Source organism: Nicotiana sylvestris, chromosome 6 (assembly GCF_000393655.2).
Source record: "Nicotiana sylvestris chromosome 6, ASM39365v2, whole genome shotgun sequence".
Taxonomy (NCBI): Eukaryota; Viridiplantae; Streptophyta; class Magnoliopsida; order Solanales; family Solanaceae; genus Nicotiana; species Nicotiana sylvestris.
Genome location: NC_091062.1, coordinates 101,904,493 through 101,928,978, shown reverse-complemented (window position 1 = coordinate 101,928,978; position 24,486 = coordinate 101,904,493). Strand labels below are relative to the sequence as shown.

Genomic DNA, 24,486 nt, shown 5'->3' with positions numbered 1-24,486 from the left:
GTCATATTCAATAGTTTTAATTAATTTATAAATCTTTTGTCATAATCACGGATTCGCTTGCGTAGCGTGGTAGTGACATTTAATAAATTTTCTGAAAAAAGAGGGTTAATGTTTCCTCCAACACAATTGCAGCAATTTTTCAAAAGTAAATAACGTGCTAACAATCGTCTGTCATGACTGCGGATTCGCTTGCGTAGCGCCGTTATGACTAAATAATAAATTTCGCCGATCACACATTCGCTTGCGTAGTGTGGTTATTACATCTTATTATTCAAAAATATTCTTTAATTTTTTCTAATAATCAAGAGATAAAAGAGGATAGGTAAAACATGAAAATAATATAAATCACAGTTTGTCAAAAATTTATTCAAGCCAAGTTTAAGTCAATAAAGCGATTGTGCTAGAACCACGGGACTCGGGGAATGCCTTATACCTTCTCCCCGATCAACAGAATTCCTTACCCGAACTTTATTATTGCGGACCGATTAAAATAGAGTCAAACCTTCCTTTGACTAGGGATCCAAATAAATGGTGACTTTGAACACCGAAAAAATCAATTCTAAGTAGCGACTCTGAACAATAAAATAATCCCTATTCAAATTTTGTCACTTTAATTGGAAAAACGCTTTGGCCCATACACATATTATTATTATTTCTTGGAGGGAGAAAAGGGGTGTGACAGGATTATGTTCCCAGTAGGGTGGTTTCATTTTTGAAGATCCAGCGGATGGCTGGGAAGGGTTGTCTTTCTTATTTGGCCTTTGTGATAGATATCAGTGCAGAGACTCCTACGATTGATTCAGTTCCGGTGGTGAGGGATTTTTCAGATGTGTTTCCTGCTACCGGGCATGTCGCTAGACAGGGTTGTTGATTTCGGTATTGATATGGTGTCGTGCACCGTATCGTGTGGCACCGGCGGAGTTAAAGGAGTTGAAGGAGCAGCTTCAGAAACTCCTTAACAAGGGGTTCATTGGTAGGCCAATATGGATGTGTGTTCTACATCGAGCCGGCTTGGTTGACTCCGAGTTGTATTGTTGAGGGATGTGTTGATTCGATTGTTATTAAGCTTATTAGTGGTCTGGGGAGATCTATGAGTTACCTTTCCGTATTGCGAGGCATTAGGATTTGTTGGTTATAGCCACATGTGGTGCGGTTTTATTGGGGTCTCTCAGTGGAATTCGAGCGGGAAGAGTATTGGGTATTGCTCGGCAGATGGCGTATCAATTGTGTCCTTTTGGGTTTGTGTAATGTTATGTCAATTGCTTCATCGTGGTTATGATGATTTGCTTTGGTTCTAGACATCAAATTGCGCGTGGTTGTTGAGTTTGAGCATAGTGACTTGAGGTGTTTCATGTGGACCGGTGTTCGAATAGGGTCGCGCATTGCAGCGAAGTTATGTGGAGATATGATCCTTCGGGTTAGATTCGTGTGTTCTATTTCTACGATGTATGATGGGTTCTCAGCATTGTGTGTGGTAGTACTGGTGACTTGCGGTATAGCTCTCTCATTTGAGTCATTTTGCATGATTTGAGTACGTTCGGATTGTTGCTTATTAGTGCGCGGATTGCGCGAGTTGTGGCTTTAGATTGTATTGATGTGTCATGTCACCAAAGTATTTGTGTTGGATTAGATGAGATCGTTGGGATCTAGAATGAATACAAACGGATTCGATTTCAGCGTGTTGGAAGGATAATATCAATGTTCGGCTCAGAAATTTGCTATGGTCCTTGCCAAAGGAGAAGTGGTTTCACGAATGGTTGATCTGAGGAATGGTTATGACTTTCTACGTGTTTCATTTATCATTGGCAGAATAAGGAAGTGTTGGAATGAGGCTTTATTTGATAAGAGGTTTATTATCGATATTCGGTTGTTCTGAGCAACTGCTGTGATTAGAAGTTATCGCTACGAGAGTTTGAGCTATGTGGTATATCATGTAATTGCATCTGAGGCTGCAGGTATGGTTTGTTACAGCTTGTTCTGGCTTATTCAGAGTATAGATGTGAAATTCTGATCTTGTAGATGATTTCTGAAGTGGAAATGTGGTTCTAAGGTTTATGGGCTAGGTTGGATTGTGAAATTTCAGTTACATCGTGTTATCGGACCTATATGAGATAGGGTGACGTGGGATCACCCCCGGGTATGTGCATGATAAGGTTACCTAGCGATTGGATGGTTTTCGGAACAACTCTGGGCATGTTCGAGGACGAACGTATGTTTAAGTGGGGGGAGGATGTCACGACCCGATCGGTCATTTTGAGCTTTTGCACTTTGCTCGCCAGTTCTCGAGCATGACTAGCCCCATGTGATGTATTATGACTTATGTAAATCGTCGGTTTTGGTTTTCAAGGTAATCGAAATGGATTTGGAAAAACAGTTCTCAGTTTGAAGCTTAAAATTTGAAAGTTTTAACCAAGTTTTGACCTTTTAGTATTCGATCTCGAATTTGGATTTTTATAATTTGATTAGCTCCATTAGGTGATTTTGGACTTAGGAGCATGATCAAAATGTGTTTTGGAGGTCTGGAGCAGATTTAGGCTTGAATTGGCGAAATTAAAATTTTGGCAATTTTCGATTGATAGGGGAGATTTTGATATAGAGGTCGGAATGGAATTTTGGAAGTCGTATAGGTCTGTTGTGTCGTTTGTGATGTGTGTGCAAAATTTCTGGTCATTCGGACGAGGTTTGATAGACTTTTTGATCGAAATCGGAATTCGGAAGTTTTTGGAGTTCTTAGACTTGAATCTGTGGTTGATTTGATGTTTTCATGTTGTTTTGAGTGTTCCAAAGGTTGGAATAAGTTTGAATGATAATATGGGATATGTTGGCATATTTGGTTGGGGTCCCGAGGGCCTCGAGTGAGTTTCGGGTGGTTAAACGAATCAAATCTTGTTTGAAAAAGTTGCAGATTTTCTGGTTTCAGTTGCAAGCATTTCTGTTCTTCGCGATCGCGTATGAGTGTTCGCGATCCCGTAGACTCAGTTAGGCAGGGGTGAAAATTGTTCCATGTGATCGCAGAGGTCAGGGCGCGATCGCGTAGGCTGTGAAATTGTTGTTCGCGAACGCGTGACCAGGGTCGCGTTCACGTAGAAGTGAATGAGCTGGTGAGAGGAGTATAGGATTGTTCTATACGATCGCGTGGGCGAGGCTGCGATCGCGGAAGGTAGCCAAGGCAGTGCTACACGATCGCGTGGAGTGTTATACGATCTCATAGGGTTAAAATGAGGGTAGTCAGATTTGTGTTTCGCGATCGCAAGGTATTTTCCACGATCGCGATTAAGGAATTTAAATCGCTGGGCAGAATGTTTATAAGGTCATTTTCGCAATTTTTGGCCATAGTTCACCATTTTTGAGTCGGTTTTGGAGCTTCTTGGGGGATATTGAAGGGGGAAATCAAGAGAACCTCTTTGAGGTAAGATTATTTAACCTAAAACTCGATCCTATGTTAATTCTTACTTGTTTAAACATGAAATTAGTAAGATTTGAAGCCTAAAAATTGGAGAGTTAGGGCTTGAAATTAGAGACTTTGATTTGAGGGGTCATTTGTGGTCGGATTTTGATGTATTTGATATGTATGAACTCGTGAGAGTGTAAGGATTCTATTGATGTGATTTTTATCGGATTCTGAGACGTGGGCCTAGGGGTCGGGGTCGGCCAATTTCGGGATTCTTGGTGTAAATTTGTTATTTTCGAGTGGGTTGTGTTCCCTTAGCATATTTTGATGGTATGAATCTATTTTTGATTAGATTTGGAGCATTCGGAGGCCGAGTCGAGAGGCAAAGGCATCGCAGGCTAGAGTTTGGACCGGATTGAGGTAAGTAATGATTGTAAATATTGTCCTGAGGGTATGAAATCCTGAATTTCACATCGTTGTGCTACTTTGAGGTGACACACACACTAGATGACGAACGTGGGGTCGTACACTGTTGGGGATTGTGACTTAGTCTTTCCCGTATGACTGTAAAGTCGCGTATTTGATTGAAAACTCCTTGATATCATTGTGTTTTGGAAAGTATATCGTGTTTTGGGCTGAATGCCATATTTGGGTCTCGTGCCAACTGTTTTGGACCCTTAGGGGATTTTTACTACTATTCCTCATTGTTTTGACTTCATATTTGTATTCAGTCATGTTGTGTTCTACTATTTCATAACTCAGCCATATTTACTCAGTTTTGATATTTTAAATGATATTTTGGGTTGAGCATCATGTTTTACTATTTCTCGAGTGGCTTGAGAGATTTCTGACTAAGTGAGGCCGAGGGCCTGTGTTGTGAGGATATTGTGGGATCGGACTGCACGCCACAGCAGTGTTGTACTGATTCATGATTATGAGTCTGAGGGCCTGATTTGTTACGCCACGAGGTGGCTTATTATGAGGTCGAGGGCCAGTTTGATTATGTCACGAGATAGCTTGTTATAGCGCTAGGGCTGTAGGAGCCCCTCCGAAGTCTGCATACCCCCAGTGAGCGCGGGTACCCAGTGTGAGTGATGTGATGCTGCCCGATGGGCTGTTGTTGTTTCATATTGTTTCCCGATGGGCTGTTGTTGTTTCATATTGTTGCCCGAGGGGCTGTTCTTGATTCATGTTGTTCCCGAGGGGCTGATTACGAGTGATTGTGAGGTAGCCCGAGGGGCTGGTTCTTACGTTATTTTGCCTGAGGGACGGTTTATGGTACATGTTTTTCCCGATGAGCTGTTTACATTTCTATTAATTTTACTCAATATTCTATCACTCGTTTGAAACTATTGAAAGTTGTTTTAAAAAGGTTTTACTGAAACTGAGCTTGATTTATGAAGTAAATGATTTCTGTACTGTTTTGGAAATGTACTGTATTTGCTATAGCATTATGACGTGGTTTACGTGTTTTCTTACTACTCAGTTTTCATTTACTTTTATTACTTACTGAGTTGACGTACTCACATTACTCCATTCACCTTGTGTGCAGATTTAGGTATTTCTGAACCTGGTAGCGAATGTTGATTGCTCAGTGGCAGAGTCATCGGAGTTAGCAAGGTAGCTGCCCGACGTTCGCAACCCTGCTCTTCTCCCTCTTGTCTTCCTTAGATTGTTTTAGTATATTTTCAGACTCTTCGTTGTATTCAGACCTTAGTGGATGCTCGTGACTTGTGACACCCCGATGTCGGGCTTGTGTATTTATTCCGCACTGTTCATTTAGACTTATATTATGAGATATTTGATTAATTAAAGGCTTACAAAAATTACTTTTATTAAATAATGGTTAATTCGAGAATTGTGTCGGCTGGCCTAGTTTCATGATAGGCGTCATCACGACCGGGACGATTTTAGGGTCGTGACACACATTAACCCTTAAGTTTTAAGTGATTGCTTAGATGAATTTTATTTTGTATTGGAAAGTGTTCGGTTAGACCATTTTACTTCATACTAATATGAGAAACGGAAAAAATTCTTGAAGTAATTTTTTTAGTTCTTCAAAATTAAGAAAAAAAAATAGATTTGTAGGACATGAAGGAGTTGGAGAGGCAAAGCTTCTAGTTTTCTCGGATTAACAACATAAAAGAGTGAGAACAAGAAAGAAAGATAGAAAATAATTACTTACTAGGAAGTAGCGACAGAAAATAGAAAGAAAGAGGAAAGAGAAAAAACATGGTGGAGGATCAACAAGTAGAGAGTTTTCTCAAATAAGAGCTTATTTAGGGGATCGATAATTAAGAAGAATATCGAGGAATAGAATTATGAAGAAAAAAATTTAATAAAGGAAAACAATAGGAGAAAAAACATATGCCGAATTACAATGCAATTCACTTATTTGGTTTTAGTTTCTTTATTTTTAACATGTTTTTTATTTAAAAAGAAGAAAATTTTTGAAAAACAAAAGTTTTGTAATTTGAATCTATCAATCTATATATGAAGTTAATTCATAAGTAAGAATTCACATTTCCTTTCTTAAAGATAATCTAACTATTTAAATGAAGTTTATTTAAGCTCTACTTTTGATATCAAACACTATTTTATGTTTTTGAATTCACCAACATATAAAATTAAATTTTGTGTATAAATATACAAATATATCTCTAATATTTTATACAACTGCGCGAAGCGCGGGTAGTTTCACTAGTTCCGAATAACCTGAAAATTAAAATCGACAATTCACACAAGTCATAATACATCATACGTAGCTACTCATGCCCGTAAACTACCGAGCAAAATGCAAATGCTCAAAACGACCAATCAGGTCGTTACATTTTATAAGTTCAGATTAGATATTGAAAAACATATCAACTATTATGAAAGAAAAAAAAACGCTCAAGGACCCGTGAGTGAGGTCTATTTGGGTCATATTGCGGTATGCTCTTTAATTTACCAAAAAACTAAAGGAGCAAACAATGAACGAAAGAAAGTGAAAATAATGATAACGCATTAATGCAAATTTGCGTTCATATATACACAAATGCATCAAATTAATAGCATTAACTTGTGAACAAAAAATGTTCAATCTTAATCTTTTGGAGCGAGTATTATATTATTTACATTAAATAACCATAATTATGCTAAATTGAAGAAGTTATCCAAAAAAATTAATCCTTGAAAGTTTATTTTCGCAATTTGAAAATAAAGTCTACATAATTTTATGCATTTAACATATATGTATATATGCCAAGTATTTTGAATTTCTCCAAAGGAAAACAACTATAACTTTAAATATATGTTATTTCTGACCAAGACATTCATGTAAAACACAATAATATATCATGAAATCATCACATACTTAATATAACACATAAAAATTGAATTTTGACAAAATCGCACATAATAGGAAATTAAAGAATGGGTAGAGCAAATAAAGTAGAATCAGATTTTGTTGTTAGTTTAATGTCATTGCGGATTGTATATATTAGCCATGAACCAGAGTCAACAATGTGTTTTCTAACATGGCAAAGATAAAGTGATTTCTGAAGAAGCCTTGCCAATATAATTCTCTAATACCGTAATTGGTAAAAGCCAGCAAAATTGTACACGTTTCACTTTGTCATTTAGAAAATTTTCGATAAAATATTTTTTCCACCGCACACGGATTTTTGTCCTAAAGAAATCATCTATGAAAGTGTAATTAATCAACCTTCCACAATCGAAAGGAGACACAAATAACATATCCACTATTTACTTCATTTTCGCTATGGTTGTATCATTTAGAACACACCTATTTAGAAAAAGCACAATATAAAATATTTTCAGTTGTGTTTAATTATTGTTATTATTATTATTATTATTATTATTATTATTATTATTAAATATAAATATATATTATTAAAAGGGTAATCTGTCCTTCAACTTTCAAATTTAGGGGTTTCTACTTTTCTACTTTTATATTATTAAATATAAATATATATTATTAAAAGGGTAATCTGGTGAGGAAAGGAAGAAGAATATGTTATTAATGTATGTGTTTTAGTAGTATATATATATATATATATATATATATATATATATATATATATATATATATATATATATGTCTTAAAAAATCACAAACATTTCGAAAAGGAAAAAGAACTAAATTTTGACCCCGTTTCAAAGTTTAATAGATTCAGCAACAAGAACCTTTATATTAACCCATCAAAATTTAAATCAGGGATAAATTTAAATCATGAACCTTAATACATACGTACATACATATATATATATACATACATATATATATATATATATATACATACATACATACATATATATATATAGCCCTGTAATTTTATAAAATTGTACATATTAATTTGACATTCATTGTCACAAACAAAAAAAGTAATACACCTAGTGGTATCTCATATCTATTGTTTTATAATCCTGAATCTTTCTCTAATACTGTACAACAGTACAAGACAAGGTTGAATGACGATTCAACAACCATACACGACATATGCTACAAAAGCGACATGTTAGATGATAATCTGAAGATTCCATAGAGATTTTCTACATTTTACTTTTAAGTTTAGGATGTTTTATTTCTCAAACGCATTGTCCTGTATTTTTTGTATGACATATGCTGGAGATTTCGTTATCTATTTTTTATTTTCTTAAATTAAATTGTGGAGTTTATCTATACTTATCAAAGGGGTTAGGGCTTAGGGGTGTATAAATTGCTAATTAATCCATCATTTCGATAAAATATCTTTTTGTTTTTCGCCCAGTGCTCGGTACCTGTTTTTGGACCCGATTGATGGAATCTGTGATTTCATCCATTAATAAGGATCGAGAAGGTGAGAAGAGGAGAAGACAAAAGAAGAAGAAGTCAAATTGTATTTTTCAATCTCAGTTCGTTACAAAATATCTGTATACTAACATATACTGAACTGACTCTTTTTTTGTAATTGAAAAATGACCAAACTACCCTAACTCACTAGTCTCCAATACTCCCCTCAAGATGAAGGGTGAAAAATATCCAACACTCCGAGCTTGGACATGAGGGACTGATGTTGTGCAGTGGCAAGTCCCTTAGTGAATAAGTCTGCAAGCTGAAGGGATGAAGAGATGTAATGAGGTTCAATGAGACCAGACTTTATCTGCTCCATCACAAAATGACAATCAATCTCAAGATGCTTCATTCTTTCATGGGAGATGGGATTGTTAGCTATCTGAATTGCAGCCTTATTATCACAAAATAAGTGCGTAGGCTTAAAGAACAGAAATTCCCAGCTCCGTGAATAAATAAACAAGCCAAGTGATTTTAACAACAGCAACAACCATACTTCTATACTCTGCTTCAGCAGAGCTACGACTAGCTATATGTTGCTTCTTGGATTTTCAAGAAATCAAAGAGTTCCCAAGTTTCACGACATAATTAGTGACAGTTCTGCGAGTGTTTGGGCATGCAGCCTAGTCAGAATCACAATAAATACTAAGAGTATCAATGGAAGCTACTGGTAACAAAATTCCCAGCTCTGGTGCGCCTTTGAGATATCTCACTATCATCAAGGCTGCTTCAAGGTGTGTTTGCTTGGGACTTTGCATAAACTGACTTAAATTTTGGACTGCAAAGCTTATATCATGTCTAGTAATAGTTAAGTACAACAACTTACCAATCAAATTTTTATAAGAAGTGAAGCCCTCTAATACTGGATCACCAACCGTGCCAACATGAGTGTCAAATTTTACTGAGGTGAGTTTCTGATTCAGCTCCAAAGGTGTATGGACTGGTTTGGAACTACTCAGCCCCACATCTGCAATCAATTCTAAAACATATTTTTTTGGTTGAGTATGATCCCTTTCTTAGACCTTAATATCTCAATCCCAAGAAAGTATCTCAATTCACCCAAATCCTTAACTTTAAATTTATTATGTAATGACAGCTTTGCTGCTTCCACCAACTTGAGACTACTTCATGTTATTAGTAAATCGTCTACATAAACAAGTATAACAACCATCTCTCCCCCTGTTTTCTTGATGAAGAGTGAGTGATCAAAAGCACTTTGTGTAAAACCATCATGAAGTAATGCCTCAGTCAACTTTATATTCCACTATCGGGATGCTTGTTTGAGCCCATACAGTGATTTTAGCAACCTGCATACTTTCTTCTCCCTCTGTCTTTGAAAACCCTGAGGTAATGTCATATAGACCTCTTCATATAGGTTTCCTTGCAAGAATGCATTATTGATATTCATTTGAAAGAGTGTCTAGCATTTAGATGCTGCAATGCTGATCAATGTCCTCACAGTGACCATCTTAGCCACAGGTGAGAAAGTGTCATGGTAGTCCAAACCCTCCTTTTGGTTGTACCCCTTAGCTAATAATCTTGCCTTAATTCTCTTCACATCGCCATTTGCCTTGTATTTGATCTTATAGACCCACTTGGATCATATTTCCTGTTTACCAGCTGATAATTCAACTAGTTCCCAAGTGTTGTTATCCATCAGTATATCTATTTCTTATTACATAATCTGCACCCATCTACTGTCTTGACATACTTCCTTAAAGGAATAAGGCTCAACATAAATAGAGAATGCCTTCAAATATATCTGGTAACCAGTTGTGAGATTAGCATAGGACAAGCTTTGTGTGATTAGATACATACAACTACTTCCATCCTTATTTGTAGTGACATAGTCTTTTATCCAAATAGGAGGTTTATAAGATATTGTTGCTTTTCTTGTCTTTTGAGCATCTGCAGAAGCTTGTCTTGCAATCTCATTGGTCTGTTGAGTGTCTACAGAGGCTTGTAAATTTTCTGAAGCTTCTGAACTTCTAGTTACATCTATCTCATCATGACCCTGTGAAATTTTATTTACTTCTGCGTATGAGTTTTCTAGATTGTTGTTTGATTACCATATTCAGCTACATGCTCAATGTCTGCTTGTAACCCTTCTAGGGAAGAGTCTTTTGAAGTAGGCGATGAAGTAGATGGCAAGAATTCAGGACTCAAGTTAATTGGAAACTTATGAGGGAATATGTCCTCCATGTCTGATTGTAATCCTTTGAAAAGGAATAATTATTCTCTAAATGTCATATCATTAATGTTAAGAAACTTTCTAGCTTTCATGTCATATAATTTATACCACTTTTGTATCTCTGAATATCCAATTAGGACAATATTCCTTGGTCTTTTGTCAAACTTATCCCCTTTTGGCAGGTTGCTGGCAAAGAACAAACACCCAAATACCCTAAGGTGTTCAATTTTTTGTGGCTTCTTGTACAATATTTCAAAAGGAGATTTCCCTCCTAGAACAGAGGTAGGCCATTTGTTAATCAGATACATTGTTACTTTTACACAGTCTCCCCAGAACCTATTTGGTATTGAGCTTTGGAACTTTACTGCCCTAGCAACTTCAAGAATATGCATATGCTTTCTCTTTACCACCCCATTCTGTTAGGGAGTGTATGGACAACTGCTTTGAAGCACAGACCCTAAATAAGCCATAAGTTCCCTGCAACTAGAGTTAAAAAACTTTGTCCCATTGTCAGACCGTAGAAATTTAACACATACACCAAACTGATTCTTTACCATAGAAAAGAAATCTTTTAGTACAACTTTCACTTTAAATGTAGATTGTAAAAAATATATCCAATTATATCTACTAAAATCATCTATAACAATTACAAAATAATGCTTTCTATCATAGGTAGGAATCTTATGAGGTGTCCAGACATCAACATGTATAAGTTTAAAAATATGTTCAGTTTTACTGCTACTAATAGAAAATTTGTCTCTGCTTTGCTTGGCTAATGGACATATTTCACAAAGACGTTGAACCTTATTGTCTACCCTATTCTTTAAGGAAGGAACATGTTGCACGTTGAAGGGTGATCGAAATCATATTCCATAAGTTTGAGTCTTCAATCTCTTTGTGACAAAAGCTGCTGAGAAATCCTATTTCATTTTCCAACATATACAGTCCATAATTTTCCTTACCAATCCCCATCACTTTGCCATTGTAAAGACCTTTAAATGTGCAAAAGTCAGGGAAAAAAGAAGCATAACAGCATAATTCCCTAGTCAATTTTGACATTGAGAGCAAATTGAACTTAAAATCTTGAACATGTAACACGTTCTTAAGAGTCTAGTTCTCTAGAACAGTTATATTTTCTGTGTGTGTTACTGAACACTTATTCTCAGTTTGTACTTGCCTCCATTATGTTGTTTCTCAATGGTCCTTATGTTATTTAAAAGTTTCTGAGGTAATATGGTGAGATACCCCAGAATCCATTATCCAATCACAACTGGATGTTTTTTGTCAATAAGGTAGTTATATCTGCCATCAATGAGTGACAGACATTTGATTAAGATTTGTTGAGAAGGTTCATAAATTGCTTATATTGCTCTTCTGCAAGAAAGTTCCCTTGTGGTTGCTTGTTATTGGATCCTTCTGCCTCACCAACTGAAACATTGGCATAAGATCTACCTCCTACTCTTTGAGCTTTCTTCTTACTTTTGAAATCAGAAGGAAATCCTATAATCATGTAATAATTTTCCTTCAAGTGTCTCTTATACCCACAGTGTTCACAAATCAAACCATGGCTTTTTAGGTTTGAATCCTTGTGCTCTACTAGCTAGCATCATCAAGGGTTCTTTATCAATGTTTTCCATCCCTAGTGTGCATTGACTCTCTTACTGTATAGCTAGAGCATATGCTTGATTCACAGTCAGTGTAGGACTTTTAAGTAGCATATCACTTCGAACATGATTGCATGATTCATTTAGGCCAACCAAAAATTACAGTAAATGTGGTTTTCTAAATTGCTCGATGAAAGGCTTATTCCCTCTACAATCACAGCCTGAAGCAGGTATTATCAAGTCCATCTCATTCCATAAATCCTTCAATTTTGAGTAATATTGAGTTGCAGAGTCAGTACCTTGCTTCAAGGCTCCAATCGATGTCCACAAGTGATAAAGTCTGGTAAGATTTGAATTCTCAAACTGCTCTTTGAATTCGTTCCAGACCTTTCTTGCATTTGAAGCGTTGATGATACTAGGTTGAAATTCAGTAGTGACCGTGCACCCTATCCATGAGAGCACCACGGCGTTGCATCGCTCCCACTGGTTTTCCAAATCTTCGTTGTAGGAGCTCTTCAAGTAGGTTCCATCAATAAACCTAACTTGTTTTTGACCAGTAGTGCCTGACGCATCGAGCGGCTCCATATAGCATAATTTTATGGGTCTGCAAGCTTTATATCAACCAACGATATACCATGAACGTCTGTAGCTTATAAGAAAAATGGATGATTATGATCAACTTGAATATTTCCAGCTGATTCTTCCATGGCTGTTGAAACCCTAGAATTCGAAATTCAACAATGGTTTCCTCATCAGTTTTGAAATCCTTTGCTCTAATCCCAAACTGATTGCTTTGATACCATGACGGAATCTGTGATTTCATCCATTGATAAGGATTGAGAAGTTTAGAAGAGGAGAAGACAAAAGAAGAAGAAGTCAAATTGTATTTTTGTAACGACCCGGCCGGTCGTTTTAAGAATTAATGCCCCGATCCTCTATTAACTACTTTTCCCGTATTTGTTTCTGCTATTGTGAGTTTCCGGAAAGATTCGTTTTGAGTTTTGGAGTGTTTTGAGACATTTAGTCCCTAAATGAGAGCTTAAGCTTTAGAATTTGGACCGTAGTAGGAATAGTATGAAGATGGCCTCAGAATGTAATTCCGTCGATTCTGTTAGCTCCGTTGAGTGATTTCGGGCTTAGGGACATGTTTGGATTGCGTTTTGGAGGTCTGTAGCTTATTTAGGATTGAAATGCCGAAAGTTGAATTTTTGAAGTTTCCGGATCGATAATGATATCGGGGTCGGAATTCGATTCCGAAAGTTGGAATAGCTCCGTAGTGCTAAATGTGACTTGTGTGCAAAATTTGGGGTCAATCGGACTTGTTTTGGTTGGTTTCGGCATCGGTTGTAGGATTCTTGAAATTTCAAGTTTTTTAGGTTTGGATTAGAGGGTGATTCATGATTTTAGCATTGCTTGTTGTGATTCGAGGGTTGGAATAAGTTTGTATGGTGTTTTAGGACTTGTTGGTATGTTTGGTTGAGGTCTCGGGGTCCTCGGGTTGATTTCGAGTGGTTAACGGACCTTTAGACTTAAGAAGAAGATTGTAGAAATTGCAGAAGTCTCCAGTTCTGGTTTCCTTCTTCGCGTTCGCGAGTGGGCTCTCGCGTTCGCGAAGAGGAGCTAGGGCAGGTGAGAATTTAACGCTTTGCGTTCGCGATGTTGGTTCCGCGTTCGCGAAGCTGAGAGGTCCTATGCCTACGCGTTCGCGAAGAGGGTCCCGCGTTCGCGTAGGATTGAGAGAGTGGCTATCGTGTTCACATCTAGGTCATCGCGTTCGTGATGAAGGAATTCTAGGCCAAGTCAAGTTGTGCTTCGCGAACGCGAGGGACCTTCCGCATTCGCGAAGAAGGATTTACCTGGGCAGATTATAAAGTTTCAAAACTGAGGGTTAGCCATTTTTATCAAAACTAGAGTTTGGGAGCTTGGATTCGAACGAGGTTTTGAGGGATTTTCAGAGATATCAATTGGGTAATGATTCTACACTTGATTTTAGTTATATTCCACTAATCTATCATTAATTTTATCATTTAATTTTGGATTTGGGGTAAAAAATTAGAAAAAATGGAATAGAGTTCTTCAACTAAGATTTCGAGCTTTGATTGGGATTTTGACATCAGATTTGGATAATTTTGGTACGAGTAAACTCGTGAGTGAATTGGGGGTTCATAATCCATAACTTTTACCCGATTTCGAGACGTGGGCCCGGGGAGGATTTTTGGGCGTTTTTCTATTTTCTTGCCTTAGCTTCGATTTCATTAGCTAAATTAGTTGTTTGTAGTTGTATTTACGTTATGATATTAATTTGGTGAGATTTGGGCCACCTAGAGTTGGATACTCGTGGTAAGAGCGTAATTTCGGATTGATTTTAAGCCGGTTCGAGGTAAGTGGCTTGCCTAACCTTGTGTGGGGGAACTCCCCTTAGGATTTTGGTATTGTTGTTATATGAGTGCCGCGTACGTGAGGTGAAGAGGGCATACACATGCTAATTATTGAAAAATCCTATTTTTATTAAGTAAATATCTGTGTTTTTCTTGTAATTGAGCAATACTCGTACTTGAAGCCTCTTGTTTAGCTTAGGAAAATCATGTTTATGTGTTCTATTTGTCTTACATGCTTTAACTGCTTACTTGTATTCGATGCAACATGTTTATAGTAGAATTCCTATTTATCCACGAATAGAACTGTAGATTCTTTCTTGATACTGTTGTTTGTTTACTTTGGGACTACGGGATGATATCCCGGGAGATCCCCCTGCATGTTTACTTTGGGATTACGGATCGGTATTCTGGGATATCCCCCATGCACGTTTATATTTGGGACTACGGGACGACACCCGAGAGATTTCCCTGTACTGGGTATTTACTTTGGGACTACGGATTGGTATTCCGGGAGATCCCCTACACTTTTACGTTTGGGACTATGAGACGATATCCTAGAAGATCCCCTGTTGCTATCTCTGTGTACTGAGTTACATTCTTTCTGTGATTTTGTTCTCTATTAACTATTAGTGCTTTAATTATACTGTCACATTTCGTACTATTTACCATGTTTTATGTATATAACCAGTAGGACCCTGACCTTCCTCGTCACTACTCGATCGAGTTAGGCTTGACACTTTACTGGGTACCGCTGTGGTGTACTCATGCCCTTTCCTGCATATGTTTTTCGTGTGCAGATCCAGGTTCTTCGGCTCAGCCATACTATCAGTGAGGCGAGGCGATTCTCAGAGACTTCGAGGTATATCTGCCACGTCCGCAGACCGAGAAGTCCCTCTCTATTCTCTCTTTTAGCTATAGACCTTCTGTAATTATTTTGTTTAGACTTCCGGAGTTAGACATTATGTATTTCCTCTAGTTTGTGATTCATGAGATTCCGGATTTTGGGAGTGTTAATATTGATTGAGAGTGTTGTTATTGTATATGCTAAGCAGTATCTTAAACTTTCCATATTACCCGTAAATTGCTAGTTTCGTATCTTTGTTTCCTTTTTTTCGTAAATTCTTAGGCTTACCTAGTCGTAGAGACTAGGTACCGTCACGACAGTTCACAGAGGGAGAACTTGGGTCGTGACAATTTTTCAATCTCAGTTCGTTACAAAATATCTGTGTACTAACATATACTTAACCGACTCCTTTATTGTAATAGAGAAATGACCAAACTACCCTAATTCACTAGTCTCCATGCCGATTAATCCAAATTTGTGCTAGAAAGTCTCGCTTTGGAGGTTAAATTGGTCCCTACCAAAAGCGATTTTATACTCTAGCACTCAAATATGAGACTTTTGGTTAAGGATGTAAAAATAATTGCAACTCTACCACAAACTTTGGTAGTATCATTTGATAAAATGTGACTCTAGCACTCAAATATGAGACTTTTGGTTAAGGATGTAAAAATAATTGCAACTCTACCACAAACTTTGGTAGTATCATTCGATAAAATGTGATAAAAGAACTGAGATATTTTTAGTTCTGAAACCAAATGATGATGACCATTCATTACGATGATGACCATTCATTACGACTAGATGTCACTTTCTATTTGAATAATGAAGAATTGCGTATATGATGAGATTCTTTGTGCATTTGCACGGCTAAAGGGGAGAGTGGAACTTTATTCAAATTCAATGACTCCTATCCATTTAATCATATGAAATAGAATTAATTTGTTTGTGCGATGATGATTTTTCGGTTAATCCAGTTGTGGCTTAATTATCAGATAAAGATTGAGCAATTTACTAAAAGAGTCTAAGCAAAAAACTTGTACATTTGCACTTCCTTCAAACAGAATAACTTTTAAATGCGAGTTTACAGCTAAATTAAATGATGTAAAAATTCTTTATATGATAAGTGTACATGATTGAAATTCGTTTTATATATGAGGAACTTTCAAGATACTATGGCGAACTGATTGGTGGAAACTCTTTGATTTCTGAAGACGAAAATCTTGGATTAATTTGTTGTGTTTAAATTTTGGTAAATTTATATTGTTGAGCTTTTGGTTATATAAATTTGTAATAGGAAGGGTAACACCAAGTTTGTTGTACTATAGTGGTGAGTATTTCCTCCTGTCACGCCGGTGACCCGGGTTCGATCCCCGTCAACGGCGGTAATTTTTGTTTTTGCCATCTCATTTTTGGAGATCAATTACAAAGAAATTGCCCTAGGAAGCAGAATCAAGTCCGCCACTCCTCAACCCCTTTAAAAAGAACTCAGTCCTACACTCATCTCCATTTTTGGTATTACAAAGAAACTTGCTTTAGGAAACAGAAACACTGATCGGAATACCTTGTCATGGCAAAGTGATGTCTCTTACATCTTTAACAGTTCAGGTTTGTTAAAGTGTTGATTTAAAATCCTTCAACATTGGTGACACTTTTTCCAACGAAATGCAAACTCTAGTTTATATGAGGTACTTTGCTGTTTAAACTGATGTCAATTCAATTAATTCCTCTATAGCTAAGCTTTGAATCTTGAACATTTTGTGGAGAGGTGATATTATCTACTTCCCCTTTAAAGTTGGTTGAATTGAGGCATTTTTTACATCTAAACCATCGTGATTCGTTTATTTTGCCCGAGTAAATAGGTGAATCACTTGCTAATTTGGGAACCTTTTTCCCAGTCCGTGTCATATTTTTGTGAATGTTTTGGTTATTAAAAGAAGAACAAGAAGGGTAGTTCTGTTCTTATCTTAACGTTTTGGGGCAGACTTTGAATACCCTATGGCTGAGTTGAAGAACCTCAAGCAGATGTTCATAAAGAATTGAATGGACAGTGTTATCGTACTAGTTGTATTTTTTCTCCATATTGTTATCATTTGCATGTTTGCTTGGAGCCGAGGGTCTACCGGAAACCAGTCCCAAACCCCCTATTTGTGGGATAAACTGGGTTTTGTTGTTGTTGTTGTTACCGTACTAGTTGCTGGAAATGGAGGTACTCAATTGGCAGGCTTCTACAATGCAGTAAGTATATTTGTAAACCCTCATCACACACCGTTTGAAGCCATCTTGAATGTTGTAATGGTTACAAACTTGTCAGCATTACAGGGTCTATCGCTGTAACCAAAGAGATAAAGCAGTATATGTTTGCGCCTAGAGTAGTTGTGCTTATTATTTTGTTTTATTTATTTCATAATAGTGGTATTCGCACACTGCGATTATATCCACCAACCAATTGACTGCTACCTTTTGCCATATAAATTCACCAAAGTTTAGGCGAATGATGAAATCACCTAGCCTAACTAAAAGAAAATTTTACAGCAAGAAAGGGAGAGGGGCTTAACTTTATTCACTGCCACCAAAAATGGCAGCGACATATGAAATGAATTATACTTTGCATCTCAAGCTTTCAAATAATGAAAAATAATCAGAAGATATGATGATCATTTTTAGGTACAAAACCTGTCTGATTGATACAGGTTCTTAATTCAATTCTATATGCCCATGCAAGTCTTGCCAAGAACTTATTCAGAATTTTACATAGTTCAATTGCATATGCAGTGTTAAAAGAGTTAAAGATGTTAAAATAGTTCCCAAAATCCCTGCTTTGTAAGGCACTGAGCCAAAAAGAGTAAAAAGGTCCATGTCATATAGGGTTCAAATAACCATCAAGAGAACCCAGAATAAAAACTTGGAGTCTGTCAACACATGGCCGTAGTAGTCGTCTTCAACAAGACTAAATAAACCTGCTCCCAAGAATTCAGGAACTCCTGCAAATTGATCAAGAAAATAGGAAATAAAAATCAGTTAGTACTCAGCAAACTAGTATCGCCATGTTGCAGGAAGTGGCAAAAATAAGAAAATAAAATGTGTACTGTAAACAACATCATCATACACTTGCACACTATCTTAGATAAACAAGACATATTTAGGAAAGAACGTCCCTTTCTTTTCCAATCTCCCTTCCCCAAACACCCCCCCCCCCAACACACACACACACACACAAAGTGAAAAAACAAATGGAGAAAAGTCTCAGCGTGAATCTATTCACAGATTTGTATTGATGAATAAGCAATATTGAAGTAGACAACCATAATTAAAAGAAAGAGATGCATTATTCAAGATAAAAGGTTCCAACATCAGAGATGCACATGTGATCCACGGAATAGAGTTCAAAGTCCTCGCTGACTTACCTCTACTAAATATATGGGAATTCACATGTCTTTGGGGCTCCGTGGTCAGGTTCTAGTAATAAAGTGACCCTGAATACAAGAATTTGCAGAAACTTAGCATCCATTCATGATTACTCGCAACCATCGCAATATTATTACTCTAACGACATGCATACCTTCCCACCAATTCCCTCTAGAAGCACTATATTGGTTGTTTCCACCAGAATCATATTCTCCTCCTTCCTTCTTGTACTGAATTATTTACAAATACATCACAAGGAGTTAGTATCATCGCATTGCATTTTTTAGTTGTGAAGATGAGTTTCAAGAAAAAGAACTCACACAAGTATGTGCAACCATTTTTTGAGCATCGGATGACTTGACGTACATGTCCTCTTGACCACCATAGAAGAGAGAAGAACTTAGCGGACATGGTTCCACTCTATTCTGAAAAAGTGATTCGCGTTCCTTACTGGATGTGCAATGCCCTGCACCTTCTCTATCTTTCGTCACATCAGCTGCTCAATGACATGTGTTAGACACTAGTTTCTCGTACACCTCACTAGGGGTGTTCATGGTTCGGTTTGGATCGGTTTTTCTCTAAAAAGAAACCAAACCAACTAAGTCGTTTTTTCAAATATTAGAACCAAACCAAACCAAGTAAGTCGGTTTTTTCTGGATTCGGTTTTATGTCGGTTTTTCGGTCATTTGTCGGTTTTTTCTTAAATATACGATATACACTACCAAACACACATTTCGGTGACCACATTTTCAACGTAACACTATCAAATCAATTGTCCTTTGAGAAATATATTATTTACCAAGATATATTGATGATAATTGAATCAATAGTGATGAATAATTTAAGGACTCAATTAAAAATATATTATTTTTAACATGAAATAGATTCTTACACTTAACAAAAGAAAACTACCAACTAAACTAGAATGTAAAGATAAAGAACTATACTAAAAGTGCAAACGATTAATATTTACTATATTTTTTTTAAAACTTTGTATAAAAGTATATAGGTGTAATAATAAATTTAAAATAGCTACTCCTATATTCGGTTTGGTTCGGTTTTTTTTAATTAAAACCAAAACCAAACCAAATTTGATTGGTTTTTAAATTTTAAAACCAAAACCAAACCAAACCAAAAAGTATCGGTTTTTTTGGTCGGTTTGGTTTGGTTTTCGGTTTGGTTCGGGTTTTCGGATTTTTATGAATACCCCTACACCTCACGATAAAGACATTGCTATGTCAGTGTAAATGCGGAATATACAAGGAAAAACATCACGTTTCATGAAGTTAGCACCTAGAATTGAAAGCAATTGTTCATGATTATGGAACTGTCAAACAAACGGATTGTAGCGGTAGACCCCATACTGATTCTCCAGTATATAAAAGCTTATCATAATTACACTGAGGCATACTTCTCTCATTTATTGCCTATTCTTCATTCAAAGCACAAGAATTACAGAGATTAAAGATTTGTTTGGGTTTATACCACAAGAAGTACATATCAAGTGTGAACAATTAATAGGAAGGAAATGGAAATGGGTGCAGGAGAATCTCTTGTATGTTACAGGTTAGCTTATGTCTGTAGAATCATATATACGAAGCACAACAATGATTCTCAAAGAGTCAGGTGTTAAGACAGATCGGAGAATTACACATCAATTAAATGAGGTGAAACAAAGAGAGGCGAAAAAGAATGAGGAAAAGAGAGATATCATAAGACACCTGGAGGTGGTTTGTTCCATTCCCTACAACCAGACGACTGCTTCTCCAGAGATTGCAAAAGTTCAGATGCTGAAGCTTTCCTTCCCATAACCTATAACAATATGGAAGATAAGACTAAGTTCTTATTTAATTTTCATGGAAAAAAGAGATCAGGCTATTTCAAAATCTGATAGTAAATTTGCAATGATCAGTCACAATCCCATAACTACGTGTATGAACAGCATATTTTAGAAGAGAAAGTAATAGTAGTAAAAATAGAAGTAGAAAGCATAGGATGCATTAAACGACCACTAACATGCTATCTTGAGAGTACATAAAGAGGAGGCCGTACAATTCTTTTAACTGTTACCTAGATCCAGACTACCAAAATTTGCTAGTGACCTCCAAGAAGTAAGTTTTCATCTGAAACTCGTATATAATTACAATTCTTTACAAAGAGTTGACATGATAGAATCATAGAAATTACAAAACAGATTTTCTGGGGTTCCATATGAGTTTATGGAATGTCAATTTTTGGTTAGGAAGTCATGATAAAGTCGATTCTGTTTTTCTTGTCAAACCCTCTAAACAAAGAAAAGGTAAGAAAATTTTTTATCCTCTTTTTTGATGAAGTAAGTAATCTTTTGGAGTGTCTGGACTGAAAGAAATAGCAGATGCTTTGATGGGATCTCAACTCCAACTTACACTCTTAAGGCTGGATGCTTAGTTAGATTGTTTAGCTGGCATTTTCATTCCCCTGTAAACAATGTTGACAATTTTTTGGATTTTGTTAGCTCCTTAGTTCTAGCATAGACATAGTTCTGGAGCTAACTCCACCTTCTTTTCCTCCTTTCTAGTTATGTCTCTAAAATATTGATATTTTTCCACTCCAGGTTCTTCATAAACTACTTCAATAGCCAAAATGCATTTACTGCATCTTATTTCCAGGCTAATTTCAATTTGACACACTGCAAAAACTTGCAAACATATCAACCCACTCTCATTTTCATTTTCTTCATCATCAAATCTAATCAAACGCATAAACAATATTTTGAAATTGAAGCATTCTCTCCGTTGCAGTTAAATAACATCATATAATATAGGGTCAAAAGAATTCACTGGTGGAACCAAAAAGATCAAGTGAGAACATAGTACTATTACAAAATTCAATTGTAGCTTTGCAATGATTAAAGGAAAGGAAAGAGAACAATGCCATGTTATTTCAATTTTTGATTGTAAATTTGCAATATTCAAAATAGCAATCCCCTAACAACATGTTGTATCAAACACAAACAATACTTTCTTTATAACAGCAGTGCCCAAGGCTAGCTTCGGATGCACCTCAACTCTATAAGGTACCTGTTATCTTCCACCAAGATAAGTACTGAGTAACTCTGGCCACCAAGACTTAAGCAAATGAGACAATAACACTTAACCTTTTTGCCTCTACTGAAAATTTGAAACCTGGTGTGTCCCATGGTTTTTATCTCACAAATAACATATTTTATAGGAGAAAGTAATGGTAAAAGTGGGGGTAGAAAGCATATGATGCCATAAACCACCACGAACGTGCTATCTCGAGAATTGAAAAAAAAAGGATTCCATAAACCACTTTAACTGTTAATAGTCGTACAAGTTCACCACTACAATCCTATCACAATTCTTTACAAGGAGCTGACATGATAGAACATATCAATTACAAAAATAGAATCTGGGGTTAGCAAAAGTTGATGGAATGTCAAATTCTGGTTATAAATTCAACTATATAGAGTCGATTCAATTTTGCTATTCAAATCCTCTCAAGAAAGGAAAGGTAACAAATTTTCTACGGCAAAGGGCCAAATATACCCCTCTACTTTCAAATATTGTTTCCCTGTACCCTTCGTTATACTATTGGACTATCCATATCCCTACCGTCATACTTTGGAACAAAAATACCCCTATTTTGGATGGAGTGCCACGTGGCAGCACCAGATAAAATGGCCCATTTCTTTTTTTTTTTTACCCAACCCATTTTACAAAAAACCCACAACCCGAACCATATTTTCATTTTTCAGTTTTTTTAAAGAATTTTCTTTAATATTTTCGTTTTTTTTAAACTGAGTAGATACTGAAAAGATTTTGCAAAACAAATTGTAAAAACTAAAAAAAATCGTTTTTTAACAAAAAATATTTTTTTGTAAAAACTGTAAAAACATATTTGTAAAAACTGAAAAAATTGTAAAAACTGGAATTTTTTTTCCAGATTTTAACAAAATATTTTCGTTTTCTAAAAACTGAAAAAAATATTTTCGTTTTTGAAAAATGTTTTTTTTTCAATTTTTTCAATTTTTTTAAAGATTTTCTTTTTGTAAAAATTGAAAAAACAAATTTGTATAAAGTGAATTTTTTTAAAAAAAATAGAAAAAAAAATATTTTCGTTTTTTAAAAAATGAAAAAACTATTTTCAACAAAATATTTTCGTTTTTGAAAAATATTTTTTTTCATTTTTTCAGTTTTTTAAAAGAATTTTGTTTTGTAAAAACTGGAAAAACAAATTTGTAAAAACAGAAAAAAAATATATTTTGTTTTTTAACAAAATATTTTCGTTTTTTAAAAACTGAAATTTTAAAAAAAATTGGAAAAAAATGAAAATAGGGTCGGGTTGTGGTTTTTTTTAAAAACGGGTCGGGTAAAAAAAAAGAAGAAATGGGTCGTTTTAATCTGGTGTTGCCACATGTCACTCCATCCAAAATAAGGGTATTTTTATTTCAAAGTATGACAGTAGGGGTATAGATAACCACTAGTATGTAGCGGTAGGAGAGATCCATTATGGTGGGATGGACCGTTCTCGAATTCCGGCCGGCATTTCTGTCAATCGGCGGAAGACTCACGCATACTGGGAGGGTACGACTTCAAGGGATGGACTCGATCCAATAGTATGACGGTAGGGGTATAGGTAGCCCAATAGTATAACGAGGTATACAGGTAAACAATATTTGAAAGTAGAGGGGTATATTTAGCCCTTTGCCGAATTTTCTAATTCTCTTCCCATCCACTTCTTTTCCTACTTTCTGGGTTTGTCTGTATAAACCATTATTTTCCCCTATTTACAGCATCTCATTTCCAGTTTAATTTTCACTTTGATACACTGCAAGAACTTGCAATAAATTCCAATATAATCGCACACTAAATTTTTAAGTTCCTAGTTTATATGACAACCTTTGCCATTTTAGGGTGTTCCAAAATTCCTGAAACCATTCTATTTCTTCATCACTCCTAATTCATTAAATAAATCAAATTTAAACTTTAATAACAAGTGAAATCTAATATTTTAAAACTCCATATCCAGTCAAATAACACCATATAACATAGTTAGCCTCAAGAAAGATTAATCAAAAAAGAGAGAGAGAGAGAAATAAAATACCTTAGATGGTGGTGGAAAAAGTGAAGAGAAAATCCCGGTGGAATTGGATGGCTGAGTAGATTCTATGGTGGAATCAAAAATATCTGCAGAAAATGATGAACCCACTTGCTTCTTACTACTTTCCATTGGCACACAAGAAAAGCAGAGAACAGAAAGGTAAAGTACGAAACCAAGATTTTCTCTCTGAGAAGGGAAATAATTGTGTCAGAAGAATTAATAGTATGTAATTAGATAGAACAGGCCACGTGAAGATCGCAGTCAGAGAAGTGGGACTAGATAACTACTGACTATTGCAGTCACTATATACAAATTGCAACACTCCAATCTCTCGCCCTACATTTCTTCACATGTTTGGGCCGCCCGAGTTTTGGCGCTCTCACCTCTTAAAGTGAAATAATTTTGAGGAATTTTCATAAATGACTACTCCCTTGTGTTTAAATTTAGGTGAACCTATTTATTTTTTGGTACATTTCAAAAAGAATAATTTATTTTTAAATTTGGTAACAATTTAGCTTAAATTTATAATTCTACCCTTAATGAGAAACTTTTATAACCATACAAATATTCTGGGCACCATTTTAACTTCTTTAAGACCACAAATTTTAAAAGTCTTCATTTTTTATCAATTTTCGTGCCCAATCAAACATGTTTACATAAATTGAAACGGAAGGAGTATTATTTAGTGGCTATTAACTTCTTATAGCTGTCATATACATAATTACATTCCGTAGCT

The 24,486-nt window shown here is 35.9% G+C and overlaps 1 protein-coding gene and 1 long non-coding RNA gene across 3 annotated transcripts; one reads left to right on the top strand and one right to left on the bottom strand.

Annotated features, from left to right (window-relative positions):
- Nucleotides 1–8,299: 8,299 nt before the first annotated feature.
- Nucleotides 8,300–15,479, top strand: LOC104231411 (uncharacterized). Of its 2 annotated transcripts, none has more exons than XR_011400173.1 (3): nt 8,300–8,959; nt 10,599–10,698; nt 12,241–12,649. It is a non-coding gene; the product is annotated as an uncharacterized lncRNA (long non-coding RNA). The 2 variants fall into 2 exon arrangements; XR_712079.2 differs by lacking the exon at nt 12,241–12,649 and adding an exon at nt 15,196–15,479 and having other exon boundaries at nt 8,313–8,959.
- A 2,361-nt stretch (nt 15,480–17,840) lies between these two features.
- Nucleotides 17,841–24,108, bottom strand: LOC104231410 (uncharacterized). Its single transcript, XM_009784402.2, has 6 exons — nt 23,754–24,108; nt 20,369–20,459; nt 18,968–19,143; nt 18,802–18,877; nt 18,647–18,715; nt 17,841–18,223 (listed from the first exon to the last, which is right to left on the bottom strand). Exons 1-5 carry the CDS (start codon nt 23,877–23,879, stop codon nt 18,699–18,701), a joined length of 486 nt encoding a protein of 161 aa, XP_009782704.1. The 5' UTR covers nt 23,880–24,108; the 3' UTR covers nt 17,841–18,223; nt 18,647–18,698.
- Between the last annotated feature and the right edge of the window lie 378 nt (nt 24,109–24,486).